At 42.5% G+C, this 17,288-nt stretch overlaps 1 protein-coding gene across 1 annotated transcript in view; it reads left to right on the top strand.

The window, feature by feature from the left end:
* The window catches only part of LOC122798552 (autophagy-related protein 9A-like), a 1,381,959-nt gene that overhangs the window by 130,540 nt on the left and 1,234,131 nt on the right, over positions 1-17,288 (top strand). The window contains exon 2 of the mRNA XM_044067604.1: positions 8,522-8,667. Coding sequence (XP_043923539.1) covers positions 8,556-8,667 — 112 coding nt within the window. The 5' untranslated portion in view covers positions 8,522-8,555. The remainder of the gene's footprint in view (positions 1-8,521; positions 8,668-17,288) is intronic.

Genomic DNA, 17,288 nt, shown 5'->3' with positions numbered 1-17,288 from the left:
CTAGCTGTTGCTGCTTGGGACAGTCAACAGAAATTCCATTACTAACCTGTGTATTAAAGAAAAAATCTGAGTTATTTTATTTATCAGACTGGCAAATACATGTAATTAAAATACTTTTATTTAGGACAACACATTAATAATGTGTTTTTTTTTTATTTACCTTCCTGGCTGTTTCAAATGTGTACTTACCTACCATATTGTTTTAAATTATATATACTTTTTGATACATTTTAAGTTATATTTACTATTTGAAAAATGTATTTCATTTATTATCAATCAGAAAATAAACTACATTTATTGTTTTATAAATAATTTATTGTTAAATAATGCAAACATTTTTTGATTGTGTTGCAAGTTTGGACTTTTGAACATTATTCTACCAGGAAGAGAAACAGAATTTACTAACTAATAATAATAATAATAATAACAGTGCCCTTTTTATTACATTTTAGCCATAAAGGACCACAAGCTACTGTCATTATAATCATCCAATATCCTTACCCATCAGTTACCAATTACAGCAATTTTGACTGTGCACACTTCACATGTCAGATTGTGACAAAAGTGGAAACAGTAAAGTATTCCAAATTGCTTTACAAAATACAGACTAGTCCTGTAAAGTAGCCACAGTAAAATATAGCTACTTATTTCACAGAAATGCACATTTGTTCTGCAAATCCAGATTAATGCTGATCATATGGTACGAGTCTAATGTACTTTAATCCATAGATGGCTCCCTCCAATATTTACAGCCACTTTAACTAAGTGCATCTCAGACATCTAATTGTGATTTGATTTACACACATAGAGTAGACAGTATTATCACAGTAAAGTATTCCAGTATCACTTCACTCAAATTGCACATTAGTCCTGCAAACTGTTTACACTGAGCACACTACAACATGGTAAGATGCTTTCATCCACAGACAACCCTTCACCCCCACTTAGCAGTTATATCCACTTTTTTTTTAATTTGTATACCTCAGACGTCTGATTGTAATGAAAAATAATGAACTCTCAATACGGTTTATTTTAAAGCTTTCACACAAACAATAGTTAGAAGGTATTCCAACTTGCTTTGCACTGATTGCATTAGTCCTGCAAATCCAGAATAATGACCAAACAGTAGCAGTCATTATCAAGTAGTTATAGCTACTGTGTTGTCTCCATGCATTTCAGATTATCATAGGTTCATAGGTTCATAGGTTCATAGGTTTATACTAGGCTATCTGCCCTAAGGCATTTATAAGCCTAGCCCAAATTTTTGTGGCTTACGCCACCCCTTATATGAAAAAATACTGTGCCCATTAGTTTGTTGTGCCTCTGTCCAGCAGTGACACAGAGATGATTCCCGGGGTAAACCTACGATCTCCCATCCACAGGTCTTGAACAGAGTCAGCGAGGTGCTCTGCCTCACATGGACCGGGATTTTATTCCACAGCATAGGGAGTCTCTGAGTGATAAATCTATCCCTCCAGCACGTCCTATTTATATCCGTGCTAAGGTTTAAGTTGCTTGCTCTAGTGGTTTTGGTGGATTTGGATTTTTTGAGGTGGAGCATGTCCATTAATTCCGGGTTGGACATGGCCTTGTATGTCAGGCACATGTCACCTCTGAGCAGGCGGTATGCGACTGAATAGAGCTGGAGTTTCTTCAATCTGGCAGCATATGACAGATTTTGGAGTCCCTTTATCCTTTTGGTGAGGAACTTTTGGGGTCTCTCCAATTGCTGCAGATGTCGGGTGAGATACATCCCGAATGGGGCATTGTACTCGATCATTGGTCTGATAAGTGAAGAGTACAGGGGAACAATGACCTCACTAGATCTGGATGTGAATCCCTTCATGATCAGGTGGGCAATGTAGAAGGTCTTTCTAACCACTTTAGCAGCGTGAGTGTCAAAGAAAGGCCACTGTCAACCTGGGTCCCCAGGTCCCTGATAACCTCTTCTGTGCTTAGTGGATTGCCACCTATATGGTAGCTTGGGGTTACCTTGTTTTTCCTGAAGGGTATGACTATACATTTTTGGCGTTTAACTTCAGGCCATGGCTCTGGCACCAGCTATCTGTTTCTGTGAGTCCCTTCTGAAGGATATCCGTGTCCGATGCACTTTCCACTATGGTGCCCAGTTTGCAGTCGTCTGCAAACTTTGTCAATAAAGTCCTCCCATGTTGGCCTGTACTTCTGAGAAGTAGATGCCAAACAATAGGGGGCCAAGGACCGAGCCCTGTGGGACACCACTTGTGACCGGCTTGGAGTCTGACACAGCGCCAGCAACTCTAACCCTGTGGGTTCTGTCCTTAAGCCAGTTTGCAACCCATCTTGTGACATATGGGTTTACATTTAAGCTGGTAAGTTTTTCTACAATACCCGAGTGGGGTATTGTGTTGAAAGCCTTTGCAAGGTCAAGGTAGGCTGTATGGACTGCCTTTCCCTCATCAATGGCCTTGGTGACTGTTTGAAGAAGTCGACCAAGTTCAAAAGGCATGATCTTCCCTTGACAAAGCCAAACTGGGTCGGGTCCAATGTCTGCAAGTCCCCTATATCTTTGTTTATGAGCTCCATTATGATCCTCTCCATAGCTTTGCAGACTAGACTTGTTAAGCTTATGGGGCGGTAATTACCAGGGTCCGTGAGGCCGCCTTTGTGGAGTGGGACCACAGTTGCCGTCGCCACTCCTTGGGCACGTATCCTGTGGTAAGGCTGAGATTAAACAGCTGCTTTATGTGCGGGTTTAATTCCTCATTTAGCTTCGTGTAGCACACAGCCGGGGACACCATCCGGTCCCATTGATGCTGTGTTTTTAGCTTTAGCCAGAGCAGCTTTCACCTGCCCATTTGAGATGTCCGCGAGGCTACACTCAGCTGGGATAGTTATCTCTCCTTTAGGGGGGGAGGGGGTGAAGTTTGCACTGAACCTGTCTGCCAGTATGTTGGCAATGTCTGTGAGTTCAGTGATTTTTGTATAATTTTGGACTAATTCTGAGCATATCTGGGAGTTTCCACCCAGGTTCCTAACATAGCTGAAAAAGGCCTTATGATTGTCCTTTGAATCCATGGCAATTTTTCTCTCAAAATTGGCCTTAGTTGATTTTATGAGTGCTCGTATTTTTTTACTAATAATGATCGGGGTGACTTCCCTTTTATGGATTTTGTTCTATCATGTAATAGCTTTCTCCTGTTATTGTAAAGTTTGTTAATGGCTGGGGTCCACCAGACTGGACGTTTGCCCTTTGTGGAAAGAGTCTTGGTTTTATTTGGGATTGCCTGATCCATGCAGTCCTGGAGGTGTTCATAGAAGGCATTTGTAAGGGCTTCCGCAGCTTGGGTTGTGGTTTCCACTGGCTCAGGGGCCTTGAAGGATACCACACCAGTCTTGAGTAGTGTGAAGTTTGCTTTAGAGAAGTTCTTCACTATGGTCTTTTGTTTGGGGTGGGGCGGGATGTGGATTTCCAGTGAGATTAGTTTATGATCAGATCTCACCAATGAGGGATATACTTCCGGTGTGGAGCATTTTGTCCCCATGTTTGTGACAATGAGATCTAGTATATTTTCTCCTCTCGTGGGAACAGTGACTAGCTGTTCCATGGCATTTGAATTTATGAACTCCAGGAACCGTTGGGCTAGAAAGTTAGGGCTTGAGTAATGTTCCCAGTCTATATTCGGGTAGTTGAAGTCACCCAATATGATGGTGTTTGGAGATACATTTATAATAAAACATAAGCTGACTCCCAGCAAAGTACTGTCACTGTTCTCAAACTTTTAGCATAATAATCAAGAATAAAACAATCAAATAAATAACACAGAGAGACAGATTTTAGATAATTTTCATATATAGTTAGAAAGTTTATAGAATAACAGGTTTTGCATTAGCATACATTTTCTGAAGGATATGAAGTCTGGAACCAAGCATATGTTATTAGTGAAGTGATTGCAAACTTCAGTGATTTGCTAGGTTTTGAAAACCACAACATGTACGAGGAACAGACCACAAACGCAATACAAAATAATTGATGGGGACAGAGGAACACTTCTGAGATATGCATTGTATAATAGCAACACAAGTCTCCAGAAAACCAAACATTTTATGAGGAAAATAACACAAATATAAGGCAAAGGCAGTGGCAGTTAAGAGTTGTACTCTCATGTAGTCACCCTGTAAAGCTGTTCACTGGTGTTTGGGTTGGATTAGACCTCTAAACCAGCAGTTATCTAAAGCAGGCATAAATGCGATTAAAAGTGTACATCTGGCCAAAACATCTGGACACCAAAACAAAACGTACATATCAGTACTCCCTTCCCATTAGTGTTGTAAGATTCTACGTAGAAATGTAAGTTTAATAAATGACAGTGACAAAATGGCACAAAAATGTAAACGCACTGTCATGTATTTATTATGAAATGACACTACTGCAGAAAACTCTTCTTCTCTTACATAATTGCTACTCAGAAATAGTTAAAAGCTTTATAATTACAGCATGATATTATACTTTAAAAGTCAGTCATTCTAAGAAGAGGATGTCTTGAGTTTAAAACAATGTAATGCCAGTTTGTCAGCCCCATCACAAAATAATAGTAGCACACAGAGGTGTTAGTAATGCTTAACTCAAAATATGATGGGAAAAAAAACGTGATTCAGCCTTTTCTGGTGGAGCTGACTTTCAAGCAACAGGTCAATGACCCACTATCTTTAAACTGTTAGACAACTACCTTAATATCCTGCCTCAGGTCTACTCTAATCTCCCCGCCTCTTTTGTACAAAGTAATATGAACTAGTTGCAGTCCCTTTAGAAAAGCATAGACCTGTCCTAGGAAAGCAAGACTCTTGTGTGAATGTTTTGCCCATTAAGCCCCCAAAAATTCCATCAATCACTGCATTTAAACATTTATTTATTTTTATTTATTTATTTAAATTTGTTGACCGGGAGTGTCCGAATGGACGTGGGTCCATTTTCAGCGGAGGCCCGGGGAGAAAAGCTCCACAGTAAAATAAACAGACAGTAGTTACATTGGATTACATAGCGATTAACAATTTAACATAGAAATTACTTACAACATATTTACAGATGAAGAACATAGTACATCAGTAGACAACTAGAATCTTTATCAGTGAAGTACATAACAGGCATTAACAAATGTAACAATGAGAAGTTCCTGCTGTATAATCAGTACTAGGCTTATGAGTATCTGAGCTTGCTATCATCAAGGTAGTTAGTGGAGGTGAAAGAAGGGTAGTAGTTGGATGGGGTGGATGATATGAGAGTGGGAGTTGCAAGGGCATAGCCAGCATGTTTTTAGGTGCGCTTTTAATAAAGTTTTGAAGTTGGTGCAAGATGGTATGGAGGTAATTGTGGGTGGGAGTGAGTTCCATAATTTGGCTATGGCGCAAGAGAATAGTGCTTCACCAGCAGAGTTATTGGCTTTAGTGATCTGCAAGTGATTTTTGTTGCTGGATCTTAGTGGTCTGGTGGTGTGATAGGGTTGGAGTAGATTCTGGAGGGATGGGACATTTAGTGGATGGTTTACTAGTTTGTGGGCGAGTGAGAGTTGATACCATTGAAGGAGGTGAGGGAGTTCAAGCCAGCCCAGTTCAGCAAGTGAGAGACAGTGGTGACTACGGTAGGATGCCCCTGTGGTGAATTTGGCGATTTTGTTGTAGCAGGTCTCTAGCTTGTTTAGATCACATTGCCTTAGGTTGGTATATACTGGAGAGGCATAAAGTAGGGTGGAGATAAGGTGGGAATTTGCTATTGAAATCTTTGCTGCTTTGGTGAGAAATTGTTTATTTCTGTATAATGCTCCTAGTTTTTTGTGGACTTTTTTTATGGTCATGGATATGTGAATGTCAAATTTTAGTGTATTACTATTTCCACTCCTAGCAATTTGGTGTGTTCAGTTGGGTATATAATGGTGTTGTCTTTTGCTGTGATATTAAAGTGGGAGTTGTTTTGAGTATGTTTGGTGGGTTGGAAGATGAGTAGTTGAGTTTTGTTTGGGTTGAGTATTAATTGGGCATCGGATAACCATGTTTCAACAGAGGAAAAGGCTTCCTGTGTGACTTTTTGCAGTTTGGGTAGGGATTGGGCTGAGCAGATGATGGTTGAGTCATCTGCGTATTGGACGAGTGTGCCATGTTTGGTGGCAGAGGCTAGATTATTGGTGTAAACAGAGAAAAGTAGGGGTCCAAGGATGGATCCTTGGGGAACCCCTATGGAGACAGGTAGTTGGGGAGGTATGTAATTCTGCCGTACAACGGATTGTTTGCGGTCAGACAGGTAACTCTGAAACCAGTTGGTGACTGATTGTGAGAAGGATAGGTTATTGAGGACAGAGATAAGTTGTTTGTGTGGGACCATGTCAAATGCGTTAGATAGGTCTAGGAAAGTAGCAGAGGAGAGATAGCCATTGTTTTTATGCTGAAGGATAGTGTTAGTAAAGGAGAGTAAGGCAGTGGTGTGTCTAACCTCTACCCCTGTGGACCTCTTCCATTTTGTTTTACTCTTCATAACAGTATTTTTCATTATAATTTCACTGCATGTTACTTCTGTTTGCTTTTGGCGTTAATTATAATCATCATAATCATAACAGTCATAGTTGTAATCTGTTAAAATCAGTTATTAGTCATAAAGCTAAAATTGTTTACTTCACTTAATGGTGTCTGGATCTTGGTTTTCCCCTTCTTTGATGTTCCCTTTCTGAAACTCAGGACAAGGCCAAGTGCAAGAGGCAATACTTGCAGAGTCATCTGAGGAGTCTGCCACTGATAGATTTAGATGAAGACCAAGAGGCTGATTTTTCCCACCCTTCTGACTGATGACTGCAAATTTAAAAAGATATTGGAACGCATTTGGGTGAAAGTGAAATGAGCCTGAAAAGTCTTCCATTCTGCTGGGTCATCTTATGTCATTCCCACAGCTAATGAGAGAGTTTGGCTGGCACAGATCATCCTTGGAAGGAACCTGGTGTGGAGGTACCATCACAAAGAGGGCAGATAAAATCTTCCGTCTACCGAAGACTTCTCTGGTTTGTCACCATATCCCTTGATGGTCTTCATTATTGATTTGGCTACTTTTAAAAAGAACCAAAACCACAGACCAGAGCTGTCTGTCCACTTAACAAAGAGGCATGTATCTATACAGCAGACAGGCTTGGAAAGCATATGTTTTCATCCTTCACCTTTACTTTGATGTTTTTAACGTCATGGTGGATCTTTAAGGTTCCAAAGGCAGCTAACAGATGAAATGACTCGGGCTCTGAAAGGATTGCCTAACTCTCACATGAAAAACAGACGGCATCCCCAGCTGCTAGACTTAGGATCACTGACTAATTGTACCATGTGTGCTGCTCACAGTGCAAGTGTGTATTTCCTTGAGAGAGGCAAACACAAGACTAAAGGTATGTCTCTGTGATGGTCTCCTAAGGCTAACTTTGGTAATATCCCATTTGATGGAGTCTCACTCTTTGGACCTAAAGTAAAAAAAAACGTTGAACTGAAAAGCAAGAGAGCAAGGGCAGCACTGTCTGCATAGGTGAGGTGAAGTTTCAGACTCTCCGTTGTCTGCTTTCTTGGCATCAGCAACACCTAAGTCAACTTTTGTTCAGACACTCTTAATCTAATTTTTAAGGTTATGTTAAGGGCTATGGTTGCTTTCAGACCCAGAAGGAAGATGCTTTCAGTAAAAATGATCAAGGGTGCTATGGTCCTCTTTTTGGAGGGCAACAATCTGACCCCTTAGGCCGTACCTGGCAGCTTTCCTTTGGGGGAAATCTGGGCCACTTGTCCCTCCATCTGTCTATTTGACCATTACACACGGTAGCTGGGTAAGGGGCATAATGTCTAGAACCTGTGACATTCCCTTCAAAACTCCAGTCAAGCCATAGTCTCCCCCTTTCTCACATGTCCCACTCCACACAGAAGAGAGTATCAGGATTACATACACAAGGCCTACTCATAAAATGAGTCATCCAGGAGTCCACAGCAGACCAGAAAGGGCTAAACTTTTTTAAGTTGCTTTTTTGTTCCCAGAAAGATCAAGGACCTCAGGGCAGTCTTCAGTTTGAGAGGCATAAGAAGGAGAGCTGCCAGAAGGGGATGGAGCAAAAAGGGTATGACCAGTAATCAAAGCTGGAACTGTTCCAACTACAAACTAGAAGAGACAGTGGGATATGATATGAGCAGACTAGGTTATATTGGAGAGGTGTGAAAGGGTTACCCTGAACATTAAAGTTAGAAGGGAGGGAAGGACATAGTGACCAGATTGTAGGACCCGACTATTCTCCCAATTAGAATAAATGGCAAGTAGTCATTACATATTCTTGCAGTTTATTGAACAGACTGCATGTTCAACTGATTCCGAAGTACCATGGAGAGCTACATCAATAGAGTGCATTCTTTTTGGCATAACTTCATTGGTATTCAATCCCTGAAAAGTCGTGTACACCTCTGCTTGTTTTAGTGACATATGCTTTGAGAAGACAGTTTGCATGAATTTTCTTTTCTTTTTTTTTTTTTTTTTTTGCAGTGACATAGAATAGCATAAGAAAATGTGACGTGAAATGGCGAACCTTGACAAATATCGAGAATACCATCGGCTGGATGATGATGAGGAGGACTCCATGCCAGCTGGGGAAGATGATATGTTGGTGCATGTACCTGAAGGCTTAAAAGGCAAGTCATAGTTTGTTCTAGAAGCAAGTGTTATGAAATGAGTTTTGCTAAACATGTCTTTGTTTTGAATTATCACTTCAAAGGTGGCTAATTAATTAATTAATTAATTAATTAATCAATTAAACAATTATTTAATTAATTTATATTTGATAAGTGGAGCCGAACAGGGATCCACTTTAGCTTTTTTCGAATTCAGCCTGGGAGCACTGTCTAGGTATGTGACTTGCTGAGAGACGCACAGTAAGTGAATGGAGGCTGAGGGAATCTAACTCTAGACTGCCGGAAGCAACTCATTTAGACAGAATTAACTTAAAACATATTAGACCTTTCTTCAAGCTGCACAAATCTGGTCTACTTTTCTGCAGCTAGAAACATCTGTGATGGCTAATAGATGCTGTAACTTCAGAATCTTGTATCACAAAGGATTCAGGAGATGACTTCTGTGCGTGACGAAATCTCTTAACTGTCACCTGTTCCGTTTGTCTGACTTGGTCAGATCTGACTTCAGGGTTTACCCCTGAGTCCTTCTTCTCCCTGTTCCTTTGAGAGTGGTGTCTAGTGTAGAGGGTTCTGCTTGATGGTCTTCCTCAGTTCTCAGGAACAGCTTGTTGCCATGCTTTTCATGTCCATGTTGGTCATGGCTTTTAGTGAATTGAACCTCCTTCCCCACTGCATTGGCAAAGTTCTTTTTAGGGCTGTAAGAGCAGGGGTGATTGTATCTCCCTTTCTGGGAGCCCTTGTTCGGCAATGGGACTTTCTTAAACTCATCTTTGCAGTGAATAATAATTGAGCACTGACACCCCTATAGTCTGCCTTATCCTTCTTCTGCATGTAAGGGGATTCAGTTGGAGGAAATGGGTCCAGGCTGAATCCCAAATGTAGTCATTCAGAAGACTTTCCACTTTAGGTTTAAATTATGGCCCCTCCTTGGGGATCTAAATTCAGCTGTTCCATGTTGTATGTTTGTTCAGGGTTCTCTGTGATCTTTTAGAAGCCTGGCAGTTTGGGATGGAGGTACATAGTAATGTCTTTGATGACTTGGAAGTCTCACCCAAGGTCTGGTTATATTTTCTTTTGTCCTTTTGGCAAGGGAATTTTATTTCTTTATTGCCTCCTGATTGGAACCCTGGTCTGCCAGGTGCCAGTCCCTGTCATTCTTTAGTCAGAGTTGAGCAGAGGGATTTGAGAGCTAATGGAAGGCTTCTGCTTGCTTAGAAATGTACATTTCTCCAGGAGATGTCTGACACCGTGCACCTAGATGGATATGGGTATTAGAAATTCTAGGTGCCTTTTGCAAAGACTTACTGTTATTTGGGTGGAGGTTGGGGTAGATTTAGCCATTTTCCTGTCCAGGATTTAGTTTGGAAACTGTGCAGTGACTTTTGGTAACCCAGCTTGGTGTGGACTTCTGTACATTCCTTGTGGAATTTATTCTCTTTTAGGCTGAACAATTCTACTTTGACAGACATTCCTGTTAGCTGTGGTTCCCTTGGCCATCTTACACAGGAATTCATCTCCTGGCAGATCTGGCTTGTTGTGATTGTCCTGATGCTGGCTGGGGGTGGGGGCTTTGGAAGTGACATTCAGAACTATCAAGAGTTTTCTTTGCTGGTCCTAACTTTCACTCCTGGCAGCAACTCTGCACATACAGGAGTCTCATAGTGTTAGACAATTGTGTGTGTGTGTGTGTGTGTTTGTGTGAACACTTCACAATGCCAAAATTCTGAAAGATTGAATGTCATATGGCCGAAACCATATGATTGAACTTTTGGAATCCCAACATTGTGAATGGAGAGCTACATACAGCACGGAACAGGAGATTTCCCTTTTCCTCACAGTAGTGTGATCTCGGAGTTGGAATATTTAAATAGTGGGGGTGTGAACATTTAAAGTGTTTTTTTTTTTTTTTCCATCGGAATTTCGATATTCCAAAACCTCAATCATATGGTCTCTGTCATTTGAAATTCGATGTTTCGGAATTTCGAGATTCTGAAGTGTGTGTGTGTGTGTGTGTGTGTGTGTGTGTGTGTTAGTACACATGCGCATATTCCCAGCTACAACACATAGGTTTTTTGTTCACAGGTCAAGCTGTCATCCCTGCTCCAGAGAAGTAGTTTCCCACTTCCATCCTGTTTGTTCAGCTTCTCCAGTGCACAGCCAGTAACTGAACCAAGGCTGTCTGTGTCACAGTGTGGTATTCATCCTTTTGCACAATGGAACTGACATTGACTATTAACATCTTTCAGAGTACAAGTTAAGGTCACTAAGGATACCAAGTAAAACTGCAAATCTTTCTTCTTTCATGTCAGGAATTTAAGGATTAAGCTACAACAATGCAGTAAGCTCACCCATAACAATAAGATACCATCCAATCCCAAAGATATAGCTGATAAACTAGTAGATAGATAAAGTGCTAACTCTGTGCCACATACCCACATTGTTGTGCTTACTATCCTTGAAAATTTAGTTCCCTCTGAAATCACTTTAAGACCAGTCTTAGAATCCCTATCTAAGGCTAAAAACAAACATGTTAGGCTTTATTTATGTCAGTGCCAACTATGCACCACCTGAGGCTCTACTTAAATGGTTTAACTTCTGCAAATATACAGAGTTTGTGACTGATGCCTGGAGCTGCTGTGACTGCCCTATGCAAGGGTTGCTCGTCTGCAGACCCAGGTAATTAAAGACTCATCAGCCTCACCAGCCTTATATGCAAAATCATGAAACATATATCATAGCAGAACTTGTTTATACATATGTAAGCAACTTAAATTACCTATACCCCACTCAGTTTGGTTGCCATCTTTGGTAATTCCTTCAGCCGAAGAGATGGCCAGGTGGTTGTGGGTAATGCTTGGGAAAACCCTGATGTGATGCCTCCCCAACCCAAAGAGACCAGGAAGAAATCACTGGTGAACCAAAGGCTGCCCCATTTGGTCAAAGAACGCATTAGTAGACCCCCATCATTGTTTTGGTTGCTCAAAAGAAGGGCTTCTGAACCTCAGGCCAGAGCTTTCCACACTCTAACAATGTATGATAAGCAGGCTTGTAACTCATGTTTTGTCATCTGCCAAGTTTTCCTTGAGGGTGTTATACTACATTGTGTGTGTGCCAGAGGGAGCTAACAGATGAGTCAGTTAATGCTATGAAAGGGTTAGGTGACTCTGACATGAAAACCAAGTTACGGTCCCAGCTGTCAGTCCTTGCACCTTGCTTTTATAGTACTGTAGAAGTTTCATTGAGAACAGCACACACACAGGGCTCATGGTTCATTGCTGTGCCTGTCTCCATCTTACTGACTTTACCCAAAACAGCAAGGCAGATGATGTCCTTCAAGGATGCATCTGCAGTCCTTACAAATGGGTTGTCCTGTCGTCAGGCAGCCCTTCGGACGGCCGGATTCCAAAGTCTGGGTCTGGCCTCGGCTGGTGTCGCACTTCACCCGACGTCATAGCTGCAGTTCTTCGGGTATAAAGGCATCAGCCGACACCATTTTCCTCAGTCTTTCTTGCCGCGTGGTGCCCGAAGCAGAAGCTGTTCGCAAGTGCCGGTCGGTCAGATCCAGAGATTACTACTACCGAATACGACTTCGAAGACTTCTAAAAAGCTAAGTACCCCGTTGGGGACTCTTTCTTGCCTCAGCCGATGTCAGAAAAAGTGAATAACTGTTTAACTTGTGGGAAACAAATACCTCATAAAGATTTCCACTATTACTGCTTACCTTGTTTAGGCCCAGACCACGACGTAGCAGCTTGTTTAGCCTGTGCTTCTTTCAACCGACGAACGCTTAGGCGTCGGTCGGAGTTTGCTGAACAGTTTTTCGGCTCAGATTTTGCGTACATAATGCCGTCGGAATTGTTAAGAAATGCAAAGAAAAGGACCGACACTCGCGGTCCGTGGTTTCGGCCGAAACCACGGTTAAGCAAACCGCGAGTGTCTCGGTTTCGGCCGAAACCGAGCAAACGGTTCAATCTTCAGCCGAATCCATGACTACTACCGAGGCCCCATCTACCCTAGTTGAATCGGCCTCTGAAGTTTTACCTACTACTGTGGTTTCACAAGACTTATCGGACACCATCCCTTTGGATGTTTCTACCCCAGCACGTGGTGCTGCTAGGCCTCCTGCAGCCATGTCTATAAAGGCCTTTGCCAGGGCCAAAGCAGCCAAAACTTCTAAGTCTGTGCCTGTTAAGCCCCCCTCTCACAGGCCCAGTTCCAGTTCCCAAATGCTTACTCTGGCAGAGGATCTCATCTCTTTAATAAGGGGATCCCAATCTCACCCAGACAGGGCCTCTCAACCTCCAGAAAAGAGACCTAGAGCAGAGCCCCCTGAGCCAGTGTCCTCAGATGACTCTTCTGATGATACAGACAATACCGACCATCCAGAGGCTCCTTTTTCTACTTATGAAGATTCCGATGCTGAAGAATCGATTCCTTCTGCTTCTCCACCAGAGGAATTTTCTTTTGGAGAAACTTTACATGCCATGAGAGAGCAATTCCAATGGCAGGGACAAGATTTCTCAGATTCAAGGAAAAGGCTTAGGACCTTTTTACACTTACCGCAACATAGGCCTTTAGCTATACCTCCAGTTCTTCCTGTTGTGGATGATGCATTTAATGATGCTTGCACTGCTCCTGATACTTTACCTCCAGCCCCTGCTAAGCCCGATAGGTTCTACAGGGTCCCGGACACTCATCACCATTTATACAAGGCTCCTTTCGCAGATCCTGAGACTATCTCCCAGGGGCCTAAGGCAGTAGCCGACCTCAGCTAAAACCCTCTCCCTTCTGAAAGGGAATCCAGGTCCTTAGAGAGATGGGGTAAAAAAGTATACACCTCTGCTACTCTCTCAGCTAGAGCATTGAACTGTCAGTTTCATATGATCCAATACCAAGAGTTTATGCTTGATCAGTTAACTAAGAAACTGTCCTCGGATGATTCTTTAGATAAGAAATATGTTCTAGAAATGGTGAATAACATTCAGCAGGTTAGTAACCATTCCTTAAAATGTGGCTATGATGCACTGGAGGCTTCATTTAGATCAGCCATGACTGGCACAGTTATAAGAAGGCATGCATGGTTGAAAGAACAGGTCTTGCGGATCATGTTAAAGCAAAGCTATTAGATGCTCCTATGGATAAGGTCAGTTTATTTGGTTCTCCTGCCCAACAGGTACTGAAGAAAATGGAAGAGAAGGCAAAATCTGTACAAACAGTGAAAGATTTCTTACAGGTTCAGCCTCCAAGGTTTAGCAGGAACTGGCCTTCCAAAATTGGTCCTTTCCAGACTCCTCTAAAACTCAGAGAGGCAGGAATAGGTGTTCAAGAGGCAGAAATCAATCCAGAGGAGGTGCCTACAGCGGGCGCCAGTGGCAAGGTAACAACCAACGGGGCACAGACACTACCACTACCACTGCACCAGGACACTCACAGTGACTTGGCTTTGACACCTACCAGGGAACAAATAGCAGCACCCTTAGGCGGAAAGTTAGCATTATTTTCAAAAAATGGCACTATATCACAAGAGACAAGTGGATTTTGCAAACTATAGACCAAGGCTACAGGTTTCATTTCCACACTTTACCAGGAAAAAGAGGAATGCCAAACCTACCACCAAATCAAAAGACAGAAGCTCTAAAACAAATAGCTCAATTAGCAAGGATGAGAGCTGTGGAAAGGGTACCACCTATGGAACAAGGCAAGGGATTTTACTCCAGACTCTTCCTGGTACCAAGAAAAGAGAAAAATTGGAGGCCTATTCTCGACCTGTCCTCTTTAAACACATTCATCATTGTTCCAAAATTCAAAATGCTGACCCTACAGCAACTTCTTCCCATGCTGGGCAAGGAGTATTGGCTGGTAACTCTAGATCTCAAGGAGGCATACCTGCACGTCCCCATACGACCAAATTGCAGAAGATACCTCAGATTTCTTGCAGGATCAGAGCATTATCAATTCTCAGCATTGCCCTTTGGCTTATCTACTGCGCCCAGAGTGTTCACGAAATGCCTGGCATCAGTAATCGCTCACTGCAGGCTTCAGGGAATCCAAATTTATCCATACCTGGACGACTGCCTGATACAAGCGGACAACAAAAACAAGCTAACAGAAGACTTACAAAGAGTCATTTGCTTACTACAGGCCCTGGGATACACAGTCAATATAAAAAAGTCAAGACTGATACCATCCTAAACAATAACCTTCTTAGGTGCAGAATTGGACACAGTAAAACAGATGGCATTCCTAACTGCAGAAAAACAAGAACAACTTCCTCTCTACTTCTTGGCATTAACAAAGCAGAACAAACTAACAGCAAGGAAAGTACTGCAGGCCTTGGGCTTCATGGCATCCTGCATAATCCTGGTCCCCCATGCCAGACTGCATATGAGAAAGCTACAGTGGTACCTAAAGAATTTATGGTCTCAACACAGGCACAGCTTAGAAACCGAAATACCACTAATTCCATGCCTGAAACAAGAGTTCCTATGGTGGGCTCAGGTATGCCAGTCAAACCCAGGTTTGCCCTTCCACAACATTCAACCAAGCCAAACCATCACAACGGACGCCTCAGACCTCGGTTGGGGGGCCCACATGCTGGACAAGTGCATACAAGGCTTATGGGCTCCAGAGCAGCTGCACCTGCACATAAATCAAAAAGAAATGCTGGCAGTACAACTAGCAATCCAGAATTTCAGACCATTCCTCCAAGAAGGCCAGTTGATGATAAGGACAGACAACACCACAGTCATGTGGTACATCAACAAACAGGGAGGCACTCATTCATACTCTCTATGCCGAATGGCCCTGGACCTATGGAATATGGCTCTGAGTTACAACATTCAGTTACAAGCAATTTTTGTACCGGGAAAAGAAAACATCCTAGCAGACATATTAAGCAGAACTACCTCGGATGCTCACGAATGGATGCTACACCCGGACATCTTCAAGGCCATCACAAAGAAATGGGGACTGCCACAAATAGACCTATTCGCATCCCCACTCAATCACTAGCTCAAGAAATTCTGCCCAAGGACATACCACCCACTTGCTTGGAAGGTGGACTCTCTATCCTTCAGTTGGAAAGGCCTGACAGCATATGCATTCCCACCTCTTCCTTTGATGCACAAGGTGCTATTGAAAATCAAAGAGGAACGTCCAAGGATAATTCTGATAGCTCCAGATTGGCCAAGACAACATTGGTACCCATTACTAAGGAGCATGTCTCGGGGGGAAAATGTGGACACTACCCCTGATTCCCTTGATGTTAACTCAGAGCAACTACAACAACCTGCATCCAAACCTGAAAACTCTGCAACTGACTGCCTGGAACATTACATAAGAGCAACTAACCCAGATTTATCCCAAAGGGTTAAAAACATTATCCTTGAGGCCCGCAGACCCTCAACAAGAAGGAACTATGCAGGAAAATGGAAAAGGTTTCTCATTTGGAGTACCGGGAGGGGCAAAGACGTGTCAAAGGTAGACATTGCCAACATCCTGGAGTATTTAGCAGAGCTTTTCCATACAGGCCTGTCCTATTCCTCCATCAAAATACATGCATCAGCTATTTCTGCAGAATACAGCTTCGATCCTCCTGTCTTTTCACTTCCTCTACTCAGGCAGTTTCTGAGAGGAATTAAGAATGTAAAACCTCCTAGGAAACCACCATTACCAGCATGGGACTTGAACTTTGTACTAGAAAAATTGACACTTCCCCCTTTCGAACCAGCAGCAACAGCAGATCTTCAACACCTATCCTGGAAAACTGCTTTCCTGCTAGCAATTACCTCAGCAAGAAGGGTTTCGGAACTACAGGCTTTAATGGCAGTACAACCCTTCCTAATCTTCCATCAAGATAGAGTGTCCATGAGAACTAATCCTACATTTATGCCTAAGGTGGTATCCAGAGTGTCTTTAAACTAGGCAATCCACCTACCTACCTTCTTTCCCAATCCACAGAACAGGGGGGAAAGACTGCTGCATACCTTGGATGTACATAGACAGTTACACTACTACCTGGACAGAACCAAGGGCAATAGAAAAACTGACCAGCTTCTGGTAGCATATGCAACAGGAAGGGAAGGAAAAGCAATTTCCAAACAGACAATCTCCAAGTGGATAGGAAATTGCATTAGATTCTGTTACTCCTACCATGGAAAGCAAATTCCACAGAACATAAGGCCTCATTCTACAAGGGCTACAGCCACTACCACAGCTTTCTTACGAGGAGCTATGACGTCGGGTGAAGTGCGACACCAGCCGAGCACAGACACAGACTTTGGAATCCGGCCGACCGAAGGGCTGCCTGACGACAGGACAACCCATTTGTAAGGACTGCAGATGCTATCCTGTTCGGACATCTACATTTATGGTAGGTACAAAACTGTACTTTATGAATACCTCATTTGATCGAACCATACTTTTTGTACCAAAGGTAAAGTGTGAAGTGGAAAAACAAGAGATTGGTGGAAATAAGTTCTTCATGGTTGAAGTAAAATTTCTTCCTGCTCAATATCCATTTTCACAGTACTAGCAGTGATCACCTCAGCTTTGGTTTTACATGCTTGCAACAGTTTTAAGTTTTTAGGCTCTAGTAAGGGTGATAGAAGATGAGGCAGATT

The sequence above is a fragment of the Protopterus annectens genome, chromosome 3.part1, assembly GCF_019279795.1.
Source record: "Protopterus annectens isolate FY-2018-M chromosome 3.part1, PAN1.0, whole genome shotgun sequence".
NCBI classification, from domain to species: domain Eukaryota; kingdom Metazoa; phylum Chordata; order Ceratodontiformes; family Protopteridae; genus Protopterus; species Protopterus annectens.
The sequence above is the reverse complement of the archived record's forward strand: the minus strand, read 5'-3'. Positions and strand labels throughout refer to the sequence as shown.